The sequence below is a fragment of the Podarcis cretensis genome, assembly GCF_951804945.1.
Source record: "Podarcis cretensis genome assembly, chromosome: 18".
Classification (NCBI taxonomy): Eukaryota; Metazoa; Chordata; class Lepidosauria; order Squamata; family Lacertidae; genus Podarcis; species Podarcis cretensis.
The window spans coordinates 10,836,709-10,850,177 of record NC_137188.1 but is presented as its reverse complement, the minus strand read 5'-3'; the positions used below and the strand labels follow the sequence as shown (position 1 = coordinate 10,850,177).

General features: G+C 48.6%; 1 protein-coding gene across 1 annotated transcript in view; it reads left to right on the top strand.

Annotated features, from left to right (window-relative positions):
• The window catches only part of EFNA2 (ephrin A2), a 169,797-nt gene extending 156,686 nt beyond the window's left edge, over positions 1-13,111 (top strand). The window contains exons 3-4 of the mRNA XM_079961008.1: positions 4,425-4,490; positions 12,419-13,111. Of these exons, the coding sequence (XP_079817134.1) occupies positions 4,425-4,490; positions 12,419-12,546 (194 nt within the window). The 3' untranslated portion in view covers positions 12,547-13,111. The remainder of the gene's footprint in view (positions 1-4,424; positions 4,491-12,418) is intronic.
• The last annotated feature ends 358 nt before the right edge of the window (positions 13,112-13,469 follow it).

Below are 13,469 nucleotides of genomic sequence, written 5' to 3'. Positions count from 1 at the left end.
GCCGCCGTAGTTGCATACATAAAGATGATTCTAAAGTGTGTTGTTGTTTTTTGTTTTTTTGGATTTCAGTGGAAATAAAGGCTTCTGGGGTTTTTTGGAAGGAGAATTTAAAGATCTTTTTGAGTTTGTTGTATATTATATCCCAGAATTCTTGTATCCTCACACAGTCCCACCATGAAAGTAAGGTAAAGGGACCCCTGACCATTAGGTCCAGTCGTGGCCGACTCTGGGGTTGCGGCGCTGATCTCGCTTTATTGGCCGAGGGAGCCGGCGTACAGCTTCCGGGTCATGTGGCCAGCAGGACTAAGCCACTTCTGCCGAACCAGAGCAGTGTACGGAAACGCCGTTTACCTTCCCACCGGAGCAGTACCTATTTATCTACTTGCACTTTGACGTGCTTTCAAACTGCTAGGTTGGCAGGAGCAGGGACCGAGCAATGGGAGCTCACCCTGTCGCAGGGATTCGAACCGCTGACCTGCTGATCAGCAAGTCCTAGGCTCTGTGGTTTAACCCACAGCACCACCCGCGTCCCCTCAAACCAGGGAGCCAGCCCTAAAAAGAGAATAACGACAAGGTGCAAAATGGTGTCCACACCCATATTTCGGCCACCGCCATTTCTATTTTCTCATAATTCCTCATCGCAAGGCAGGGAATGTTTCTCCCCATCCCTTCCCAGCGGCAAAGTGGGGCCACGAGCTTTTTAAAAAGGGGGACCTGCCGTTCCTCACCCCACCCCAAACTGCCCCAGATGGACACAGCATCTGTGGGGATTTTGGAGGGACGAAAATGCCAAATTGCTTTCCCACAACATTCCCTCTTTGTTCAGCTGCAAAAAATAAAGCCCCCAAATAGCTCAGATATGAAAGCAAACAGGACTTTAGCCAACGCATATCAAAACACACACCCATTTTTTTATTTGAAATTTTGCTCCATTAACACCCCCCCACCAAAGTAGACAGTGCTTGTGTTGAAAAAACAGCTGTGCGGTTTCTGAAAGAATCGTGGTTTTTTTGTTGTTGTTTTTTGCTTCCTGGCTACTTATTTTGCATCAAACGTCACGCTGTTTCCCCCCCTTCCAAACATATGTGATTTTAGCAGGCAGAGAAGTGGGGCAATGGCACGCAATTCCTGCAATTTCCTGGCTCAGAAAATCCACACACAGCTCTGTGTTAATTCCTGGACAAAGATACGGGTTGTGAACGAAGAGGCGGTTTAGAAACTTGAAAACGTTGTCCAGAAAGCACAAAACCTACATGTTGTTTGCTTTGGTGAAAATATTATCTTGTCCTTTAAAAAAAAAACAATTGAGAAACCCCAATCATTAGATCCCTATCCAAGCACTCAATGTGTGTATCTGTAAATAGAAAGATATTGCAAAAATCCAAATGCTATCCAAACCTCACAGCATATATATCCTTTCAAAGGCTCCCCCTTTTGAATTCCCAGCTTACTTGTTTTCGTCCTCCTGGTTGCAAGAGGTGAATAAGTCTCTTTATTTGATCAAATCTTCATTGTTTTCAGCAAGGACCAGCATTTAAGAAGCGAAAACATTTTTGGTTAAACGAGCCTGCCCAAATGTTAAGTCGATGTGAGTTTTAATCTGTTTTTTTTTAAAAGCTTATTGTTATTTCAACCTGAATAATTATTGTTTTATCTTTTTTTGTAAACCGCTTTGGAGTTTGTATTTTTACAATCCAGAGCAGCATAGTCCTGCATTGCGGAGAGTTGAGTCCCTTCCAACTCTGCAATTTTATGATTCTAGATAAGTTTCAAATAAAACCCAGAACCACGTTGAACACATTATCCAATGAAATGAAATAAAGCAGGACAGAGCGAATTTAAATTAAGAGTTTTTGAGTCCCATCGTGAACTCCAAGAAGGAAATTTCAAGATACATGAGGTCAGGTTCCTGGTGGGTTTTGCTAATGCAGTTCTTCGCGATATACAGGTGAAACTCGAAAAATTAGAATATCGTGGGAAAGTTTGTTGATTTCAGGAATTCAACTTGAATGGTGAAACTATGAGATCGACTCGTGACATGCAAAGCGCGATGTGCTTCTACTTCTCAGAGGTCCAATCTTGCTCGACTTGCAATCCTTGTTTTGCTGATTTCCTTGAATATTCTAATTTTCTAAGATGGTTAATTTGGGGTTTTCACCAGCTGTACGCCATGATCATGGCAATGATCACAAATCAAGGCTTGACCTATCTCGCTTTGCATGTCACAAGTCTATATCATATATTAGTTTCATCTTTCCAGTTGAATTCCTGAAATCAAGGAACTTTCCCACAATATTCTAATTTTTCGAGTTTCACCTGTAACTATTTTAAAAATCTGATTCTTCATTTCTTTAACGCCTCTCCATTCAGAAGGAGTGTTAAGGATAGATGCAGATGAGCTGAGGCCAATGCTTGAATCTACAGTTCCCCGGATAAGCAATGCTCTTAAATCAGTGTCTGAACGTGGTGTTAACACGAATTTTCGGTGACCCTTCCGAGCAAAGGCCTTTTCTTCAAACAGGATGTCCCCCGCCTGGCTCCCGAGTCGGGACTGTCAAGGCCGATCTGTTTCAGGGACAGACGGAAAATCCACCTTGTCAAGTCACGGCCTCCCTAAAAGTGCTTTTCAAATGCACCTTTTCTTTCCGCCCCTCAGCCGAACTGCCCATCCTAATCCGGGCCAATTTCATGCCTCGGGGAGTTCCCACCCACCACCCTGAGCTTTTAATTGCAAACTTTTTTGCTCTTTCTCTCAAACCGACCCGGCCTCCTCCTCCTCCTCTTCTTCTCTTTGCCCGCCTCTCCTGACTTATCGGAAGCGTATCATTTGCCTTGTCAGGTTTTTATTGGGGGAAATCCGAACATGTCCAAGGATGTACGGCAGAGAAAAGCTCCCCGCTTGGGGGTCGGACAACTTTTGACATCAGTTTGATCAAAGATGCGGTATTAAAAGCGGGAGCTTTTGTGCGTGGGGTTCGCCCCCCTCCCCAAATCGCCCGGCTAAAGAAACGGAGGAAGCACCTCGGAGATGGCTAAGCTTCTTAGCAGGAGCTGGGCAACATCTGCGGGTCAAACGGCAATCGGCGAGAGGTCTTTCCCATGGGGGGGGGACACATCTGGTAGGGTGCTGTGAGAATAGGATGCTGGACTCAGCCTCGGCCCAGAAGACAAGCTCTTCCGGTGCTCCTATGTGTGGGAATGTAGCAGGAAAGGATATATTGGCAGTGCCGGATTTACATACAGTGGTACCTCTGGTTACGTACTTAATTCGTTCCGGAGGTCCGTTCTTAACCTGAAACAGTTCTTAACCTGAGGCACCACTTTAGCTAAGGGGGCCTCTTGCTGCCGCCACGCGATTTCTGTTCTCATCCTGAAGCAAAGTTCTTAACCTGAGGTACTATTTCTGGGTTAGCGGAGTCTGTAACCTGAAGCGTCTGTAACCTGAGGTACCACTGTATAAGCTAAACAAGCTTTAGCTTATGGCCTCACTCTCTTCGGGGCCCCCCCAAAAAATTAAAGGGAAAAATCTGGATGTACATTTCCAAAATAGAAGATAGAAAACAAATAAAATAAAACCTACATCCAGTAACGGTGTTTTGTGTTGTGTAGGCTCCTAGGATGTAAGTCATGGGCCCCGCCTGCTGGCCTGCTCTCTAAAATATAGCTTTCGAACTGCTAGGTTGGCAGGAGCAGGGACCGAGCAACAGGAGCTCACCCCGTCATTGCGGGGATTCGAACCGCCAACCTTCTGATCAGCAAGTCCTAGGCTCTGTGGTTTAACCCACAGCACCACCTGCGTCCCTTTGCACATCGAAGCAAGGATCTTGAACACAACTCGATAGTAGGTGCAGTCTGGCTCCTTCATTTTCCCCCAGCCAGGGTGTCTGAACCAGGTCCGAGGGCGGCCCCACCAAGTTTGCATTACAGTAGTCCAGCCTCAAAGTTACGGAGCCATGGATTGTAACGGCAAAGCTGTCTCTGTTCAGGGATGGAAAGGGAACTTACTGGAAATGGCTACCTTGGGTCCATGAATTTCAAAAGGCTGACTCTTGAGTAGGGCCTCTGTCGGAGACAGCCCTACACGAATCGCCCAGCGAGGGCAGCCGGCCTTGAAACACGGGTTGTTTGAGCAAAATGAAAAAGAGTGTGGAAGGGAAACAATTGACCCCATTGCACTGTTTCTGTTCATGGTGCAAAATTCAGGAAGGGAGCCAAACCCTGAGAACGTTGGTGTCATTTGGGGCTATAGGATTCTGAAACGGAGCGGGGATTTGAGAACAGGGGCTTCAGAAACAACCCTATAAAACTGCCCTCCCAGCATTTGGAAATGTGTAAAATTGAAACTTTACGTAGGACACATATGGCTTTTTTTTGGTGACGACGTTCTGTCTCTCCTCTCCCTCCTCCCCTTTTGTCTCTTGCAGCGGCAACGCCACCAAACTTGGTTGACAAACCCTGCTTAAAGCTGAAGGTGTACGTGCGGCCGACAAGTAAGTGACGTCTGGGGACACCGGAAAGATCCTCTGCAGGTTCCAGGGTGCCATTTTGGCAAATCCCAGGATTCAAATTTGCACACAAATACCATATTTTTTGCTCTATAAGACTCACTTTTTCCCTCCTAAAAAATAAGGAGAAATGCGTGTGCGTCTTATGGAGCGAATGTAGGCTGCGCAGCTATCCCAGAAGCCAGAACAGCAAGAGGGGTTGCTGCTTTCACTGCACAGCGATCCCTCTTGCTGTTCTGGCTTCTGGGATTCAGAATATTTTTTTTCTTGTTTTCCTCCTCCAAAAACTAGGTGCGTCTTGTGGTCTGGTGCATCTTATAGAGCGAAAAATACGGTACATACCCGTCTGGGATTCGCGATTCAGGGATCGGGTCTCTGCTATTCCCAGCCAGGGCAGGATCCGTGGCTCAGAAACCATGTCGAAATACATTCTGAAACTCGCCATTTGAGAGAAAACACTTTTTCCAGAGTGCATGTTTTTTTAGGGGGTTAAGAAATGCAGGGTTTCGTCAATTATTATTTTATCCCCTCCCTGCGAGAAGCCAAGTTACAGGGAACCAGGCAGAGGGCCTTCTCGGTGGTGGCACCCGCCCTGTGGAACGCCCTCCCACCAGATGTCAAAGAGAACAACAACTACCAGACTTTTAGAAGACATCTGAAGGCAGCCCTGTTTAGGGAAGCTTTTAATGTTTAATAGGTTATTTTAATATTCTGTTGGAAGCCACCCAGAGTGGCTGGGGAAACCCAGTCAGATGGGTGGGGTTTAAATAATAGATGATGATGATGATGATGATGATGATTTACTTTTGCTCGGTCCCTGCTCCTGCCAACCTAGCAGTTTGAAAGCACGTCAAAGTACAAGTAGATAAATAGGTACCACTCTGGCGGGAAGGTAAACGGCATTTCCGTGCGCTGCTCTGGTTCGCCAGAAGCGGCTTAGTCCTGCTGGCCACACGACCCAGAAGCTGTACGCCAGCTCCTTCAGCCAGTAAAGCGAGATGAGTGCCGCAACCCCAGAGTCGGCCATGACTGGACCTAGTGGTCAGGGGTCCCTTTACCTTTACCTATGACTTTCCTTGATCTGGACACTAGATTCCTGTTTGATGCAGCCTAGAACAGCGTTAGCCTTTTTTGCTGCTGCATCTCATGGCTGACTCGCACTGTATCCCCTGAATATCTGGTCTGGTTTTTGCTGCTGTTGCTGTACAGTGGTCCCTTGGTTCTCAAGCTTAATCTGTTCCAGAAGTCCATTCCAAAACCAAAGCGTTCCAAAACCAAGGCTTGCTTTCCCATAGAAAGCAATGCAAAACGGATTAACCCGTTCCAGACTTTTAAAAACAACCCCTGAAACAGCAATTGAACAGGAATTTTACTATCTATCGAGACCATTGATCCGTAAATGAAAGCAATGATCAATGCACTGTACTATAAAATAAGTAAGACCGTGTTGTAGATTCAAAAGATAAAAATAATTACCTGCGCTGATGATCGTCACAAAAACAAATGAACCGAAAAAGCCACAAAAACTCAAAATAAATCACAAAAACAAAAGCGCCAAACTTAATCTGTTCCGGAAGCCCGTTTGACTTCCAAAATGATCGAAAACCAAGTCTTGGCTTCTAATTGGTGCAGGCGCCCTGGAAACAATAGCCAACAGCCGCATCGGATGCTCAGCTTCCGAAAAACGTTCGAAAACCGGAACACTTACTTCTGGGTTTTCGGCGTTTGAGAACCAAGGCGTTTGAGAACCAAGGCGTTTGAGAACCAAGGTGTTTAAGAACCAAGGCGTTTGGGAACCAAAGCATTTGAGAACCAAGGTCCCACTGTATGTTCATAGTAATGGCGACGATGCAAAACCTTTTCCAGGGAAACTGGAAGAACAAACCTTTCCTTCCGCATGTTTTCCCCATGAGATCAAATCAGTGAAAGGTCTATTAGACCCCGACCCCATCTGCACCGACCTTCACCCCACTCTTTCTAAACCCACTTCAACCGCTGGCTTTCTTGGCGGCGGGTGAAATGCCAGGCGCAGGGGGTGCTTTTGGCCCAAGAAAATAGCACTCAGATCTCCGACAAATTATCTTCGGCTCTGCTTTGGGGCTGGAAGAAAGAGGGAAATAAAATAAATCTAGATTGATGCCTGCTTGGTACATAACCCCACAGGGCTGCTTTTGTTTTCGCAGAGGGGGGAAAAAAGAGAGCAAATTATTTTAGGGTTTTTTTGTTTTTCCTTCCCTCTTTTCTTTTTCGTAAAAAGGCCAGCCTCCCGCTCTCTGTACAGGGGAGTTTCCCCCCCCCCCCCCCACTTCCCCCGAATCAAATAGGCGCAGCTGTTATGGAGAAAAAAGAAAACACAAATTAATAATTTTCTCCTCCTGTTAACGTATAATTAGTATTTGGCCACAGCTCTTCCCAGGGAGCAGGTAGAAAAAGAGTGAGAAATGTCAGAGTCTAAAGGGATATTGTAAGGGCTTGTTTTTCCCTTTCCTTGTTTCATGTGTGTATGTGTGTGTGATGGAGGCAGCTTTTAAAGAAAACAAGAACGCTTTGCTAATGAAAGAATAAATGGCTTTTAAAAAAAATATATTTAAAAACCCGGGTGGTTATGGGCTGTTAGGCCTGTCAGTTTCTCGTTTATTTCCCCACCCTTGAATTTCAGTCGCCACATCAGTTTGTGAATTCCCCCCCCCCCACTCTAAAAAGCCAGTGTTTTCTGCAAATTTATCCTAACTACATCTAATTGCATGCAGTTTCACTAATTGGCACATTGTTGCAAAGCGGATTTCTGATGGCTGCGCTGACTGGGGCTGATGGGGCTATAGTCCCAAAAATCCGGAGGGCACCAGGTTTGGAGAGGCTGAGATACGGGGTTGCCGCTTTAGGGAACCAAATGTCCTTTAGGACTCAAATCCATCTGGGCATAAGCTGCAATGATCTTAGTGGGACATACCTTGGTGTAGACCTGCGTAGGACCTCACTGTAAGGCTGCTGCCTGGAATCCATTTACGAAGGAATACATCCCACTGGAAGTTGATGATGATGATATTTATACCCCTGCCATCCGGCTGGGTTTCCCCAGCCACTCTGGGTAGCTTCCAACACAACACCAAAAGCAGAAAACAGCAGTCATTAAAAACTTTCCTAAACAGGGCTGCCTTCAGATGTCTTCTAAAGGTCAGATCATTGTTTATTTCCTTGACATCTGATGGGAGGGCGTTCTACAGGGCGGGTGCCACCACCGAGAAGGCCCTCTGCCTGGTTCTCTGTAACCTCACTTCTCGCAGGGAGGGAACTGCCAGAAGGCCCTCGGAGCTGGACCTCAGTGTCCGGGCTGGACGATGGGGGTGGAGATGCTCCTTTGGGGATACTGGGCCGAGGCCATTGAGGTCTTGAAAGGTCAGCACCAACACTTTGAATTGTGCTCGGAAACGTACTGGGAGCCAATGGAGGTCTTTCAGGACCAGTGTTATGTGGTCTCGGCGGCCGCTCCCAGTCCCCAGTCTAGTAGCCGCATTCTGGATTAGTTGTGGTTTCCGGGTCACCTTCAAAGGCAGCCCCACATAGAGCACATTGCAGTAGTCCAAGCGGGAGATAACCAAAGCATGCACCACTCTGGCCAGACACTCTGCGGACAGGGAGGGTCTCATCCTGCGTCCCAGATGAAGCTGCCCTGGACACAGAATTGACCTGTGCCTCCATGGACAGCTGTGAGTCCAAAATGACTCCCAAGCTGCACACCTGGTCCTTCAGGGGCACAGTGACCCCATTCAGGACCAGGGAATCCTCCACACCTGCCCGCCTCCTGTCCCCCAAAAACAGTACTTCTGTCTTGTCAGGATTCAACCTCAATCTGTTAGCCGCCACCCATCCTCCAACCGCCTCCAGACACTCACACAGCACCTTCATCGCATAGCTTAGCAGTGGTCTGTCTTGTTTGCCGAAGGTCCCAGGTTCATAGAGTCAAATCACTGTAGAGTTGAAAGGGACCCTGAGGGTCATCCAGCCCAACCCCCATGGAATGCAGGAATCTTTCACCCAATGTGGGGCTTGAAACCACAACCCTGAGATTAAAAGCCTGGTGAGGATGCCAGCAAGCTGTCTGGAAACCAAGCCATATGAGGGACGGTCGAAAGAGCTGAGTGTGTTGAGCCTGGAAAAGGGGAGACTGAGAGGAGCTATGATAGCCATCTTCTGATATCTTAAGGGCTGTCACAGGGACGATGGACCAGGCTTGGTTTCTCCAGCTCTGGAGGGGCTGGACTCGGACCAACAGCTGTTGAGGTCCCTTCAAACTCTACATTTCTGTCATTCTATGCTCTACCAACTTAGCTATTTATGCTTCTGCAAATCCTTCCCTTTTCTGTGATTACGACAAGCATTTTGCTCATAATAATCCTGGACGGTGAAGGGGGGGGCAGCGGTGTAGCCGAACGCAGAACACAAAGGGGGGATTGGCATCTGTGGATATTGTTGTTCTTTCCCTCCCCTCCTCCCCTGGCTATGATCCTGCAAAAACCACCCATAATCCCGTCGTAAACTTTAAAAGACGAGACAAGCTGGGGGAACGGCGTTTGCAGTAATTTAGCCGACGCTCTTCTGCGCCACCGGCTGATGAGGGGCCTTTTCCAGGCGGGATTATCAGAAGGGCGACAAGCAGCCGCCCTTTGACCCCTCGGCCGCAGGCAGGGCCAATAATAATAATAATAATAATAATAATAATAATTACTTTATACTCTGCCCATCTGGCTGAGCTTCCCCAGCCACTCTGGGCGGCTTCCAATCAAATGTTAAAAACAATACAGCATTAAATATTAAAAACTTCCCTAAACAGGGCTGCCTTCAGATGTCTTTTAAAAAGAAGATAGCTGCTTATTTCCTTTACATCGGAAGGGAGGTTTTTCCACAGGGCGGGTGCCACCACCGAGAAGGCCCTCTGTCTGGTTCCCTGTAACCTCACTTCTTGCAGGGAGGGAACTGCCAGAAGGCCCTCGGAGCTGGACCTCAGCGTCCGGGCAAAACGATGGGGGTGGAGACGCTCCTTCAGGGATACAGGACCAAGGCTGTTTAGGGCTTTAAAGGTCAGCACCAACACTTTGAATTGTGCTCGGAAACGTACTGGGAGCCAATGCAGATCTCTCAGAACCGGTGTTATGTGGTCTTGGCGGCCACTCCCAGTCACCAGTCTAGCTGCCGCATTCTGGATTAATTGCAGTTTCCAGGTCACCTTCAAAGGTAGCCCCACGGAGAGTGCATTGCAGTAGTCCAAGCGGGAGATAACCAGAGCATTCACCACTCTGGAGAGACAGTCTGTGGGCAGGGAGGGTCTCATCCTGTGTACCCGATGGAGCTGCCCTGGACGCTGAATTGCCCTGCACCTCCATGGACAGCTGTGGGTCCAAAATGACTCCCAGGCTGCGCACCTGGTCCTTCAGAGGCACAGTTACCCCATTCAGGACCAGAGAGTCCCCCACACCCACCCGCCCCCTGTCCCCCAAAAACAGTCCTTCTGTCTTGTCAGGATTCAACCTCAATCTGTCATCCATCCTCCAAGAAACCAAACGCGCATGGCCGCCAGCCCCCAAGAGGCGTCCTTGGCACTGGAAGAGGTTGGCAGAGCTCCGCAGGCTAGCCAGGGTCCATTGAGCAAAAAAATAAATAAAAATGCCTCCCGTTTATTTTGAAATGGACTCTTGCCTGCGAGAGGCAGCCAGAGGGCGGCTTGTGAGCTTGTCGACACACGGCCCTTTCCCTCTGGGTCCTGGCCCTCTTCCTTTCTGCACACCCACACTGCCCACGAGAGAAAGCTGGCAACCTGGGCGGCTGGGCTGGGGCCAGGAAACGGCAAGATGAAGACAGAGCTGGGTTGCAGAAATGCACCGTCCAGCGAGGAGCCCGGCTGCTGGATGAGGCTAAAGGGAGACCCCTCTAGTCCAGCGTTCTGTTATCGCAGTGGCTGGCCAGATGCCCTGAGCGCAACAGGATATCTCCCCTCCTTCGGGAATCTCTCCAGCAAGTACTGTATTTTTCGCTCTATAAGATGCACCAGACCACAAGACGCACCTAGTTTTTGGAGGAGGAAAACAAGAAAAAAGATATTCTGAATCTCAGAAGCCAGAACAGCAAGAGGGATCGCTGCGCAGTGAAAGCAGCAATCCCTCTTGCTGTTCTGGCTTCTGGGATAGCTGCGCAGCCTGCATTTGCTCCATAAGACGCACACACATTCCCCCTTACTTTTTAGGAGGGAAAAAGGTGAGTCTTATAGAGCAAAAAATACGGTAGTATTCGGAAGCATTGCTGCCTCCCAAAAGTGCCACGCAAAAGGAAGTCCTTCTTTGCAGGGTGCACTGTTAAACTATGGATTTTCCTCCCACATCAGGCAGGGAGCGCCACAAACAGTGATCTGAGGCCCTTCTTCATGTGCCTCCTCTATAATAATAATAATAATAATATTTATACCCCGCCCATCCGGCTGGGTTTCCCTAGCCACTCTGGGCGGCTCCCAACAGAATATTAAAAACACAATAAAACATCAAAAACACAATAAAACATTAAAAACCTCCCTAAACAGGGCTGCTTTGAGATGTCTTCTAAATGTCAGATAGTTGTTTATTTCCTTGACATTGGATGGGAGGGCGCCACCACCAAGAAGGCCCTCCGCCTGGTTCCCTGTAACCTCACTTCTCGCATGGAGGGAACTGCCGGAAAACTCCCAGAGATGGACAACGGTGTCCGGGCTGGACAATGGGGATGGAGACGCTCCTTCAGGGATACTGGGCCATTTAGGGCTTTCAAGGTCAGCACCAACACTTTGAATTGTGCTCGGAGACATACTGGGAACCAATGTAGGTCTTTCCGGGCCGGTGTTATGTGGTCTCAGTGGCCGCTCCCAGTCACCAGGGGCGTAGGAAGGGGGGTGCAATTTGATCAAATCAAATGAAAAAAAATGACAATAAAAATACATATCTATCGATAAGTCTTACTTAATATACTTCAAACCAATACCAGTGTTTTTTGTACATGATATCATCCGATATGGGTTAAAGCCTCAGCGCCTAGGACTTGCCGATCGAAAGGTCGGTGGTTCGAATCCCTGCGGCGGGGTGCGCTCCCGCTGCTCGGTCCCAGCGCCTGCCAACCTAGCAGTTCGAAAGCACCTCCGGGTGCAAGTAGATAAATAGGGACCGCTTACCAGCGGGAAGGTAAACGGCGTTTCCATGTGCGGCTCTGGCTCGCCAGAGCAGCGATGTCACGCTGGCCACGTGACCCGGAAGTGTCTCCGGACAGCGCTGGCCCCTGGCCTCTTAAGTGAGATGGGCGCACAACCCCAGAGTCTGTCAAGACTGGCCCCTACGGGCAGGGGTACCTTTACCTTTTTATCATCTGTCTTAGGTTGAATCCCTTTCCAAGTTACTGTATTGTTGACTTGCTTCTACCTCATTATGGTTTTCTCTGTTGAAGTTTTGATGCTCCTGATTTCTTAATTTCCCAGTTAATCATGCCATCTCTGCGTAGTCCAGTAGTTTCATCTGCCAGTCCACCTTCATCTTGTCACCTTTCCAACACTGGGTGAGCAACATCCTTGCAGCTGTTACGTAGCGTACATAAACAGTATTTTCAGTTCTTTCGGTATCTCTGCACCTACAGTTCGTAACAAAAAGCCTTCTGTTTTTTTTTAAACAAAGGTTATTTTAAACATTTTTTTTTCAACTCATTATCTATCATCTCCCAGAATTCCTTTATCGCTTTACAGTTCCACCACATGTGGAGAAAGGTGCCTTCCTTCTCCTTACATTTCCAACCAACATTTGAACTTGCCCTGTACATTTTCGCTTATTTGCTGGGAGTCAAATACCCAGCGGTACATCGTTCACTCCCTCTTTCCCTTCTTATACCCCTCTTTTATTTCCTTGCAGACGATTCTCTCTACGAGTCCCCAGAACCGATATTCACCAGCAATAACTCCTGCCACAGCTTCCGGGTCCCCGAGACTTTCTTCGTGGTGGTGGTGGTCCCGGTTTTCTGGACTATCCTGACTTCCTAGCCCTGCTAGGTGAGGACAGAAGAGGAAGAAAATTGGAGCTCTTTTCAGCAGCCGCTGGGGGGGAAAAACGAGGGGGGGAGGATTGAAAAAGCGAGCGAGAGAGAGAGAGAGGGCGTGAACGAAGAATGGAGAACTCGCGGCGATGACTTTGTTCAGTTTTGTGTGGGGAGGGAAGTGTGTGTTGTCAATGGATCTCTGAACTGCGTTCTCAGCCACAGACGAGCTTGCGGATCGGGGCACCTCAGACAGCCAGGTGGACGGACCCTGCCTCCATTTCCCAGGTCAAGCCACTGTTACGGTTCACAACCGGACCCCCGCTACACCCCATCAGATCTGGGGCGGCGGAAGGATCAGTGAGATAGCTGGACAGAGAAGGCAAGAGACCGGTTTCTGAAAACCTGCGGCGGGAGGCAAGCAGGTTCTGTGCTTCCAAGACGCTCTGCGGACCATTTTCGTCTGGCCAGGATACAACCCCATTGGGGGGTTCCTGTTTTCCCTCCCCCACCCCCATCCCATGGGGTTTTGCTTTTCAAAATTTCTAGACCAAATATAGTCTCCTTCCTTGTACCCTCTGTTCCTTCCTCCCAGCTTTGGTTTTTTTGTGCCGGTCTTTTTTCTGCAACTGGAACCGAAAGAGACATCACAGTGAGGAGGGAGAAGCAGGTGCCTCACCTATTGCCCTTCTGTTTTTCCCTCTTCCTCTCTGTGTCCCCTTGGACAAAGTTCCACCGCGGTGGCCAAATTCCCTGACTCGCAAAACGCACACACCAGGCAACTGGGATTGGGGGGCCTAGGAGCCAAAGGGGACCACCAGCCCCCCGAACCACACAGAGGACTAGGATCCTGCTCTGCCCAAATCAGCCTTTGCTTTAGACCCATCCACCCCCACCCCCCGTTTCTGTTAACTGTTGTTGGTGCAGCGG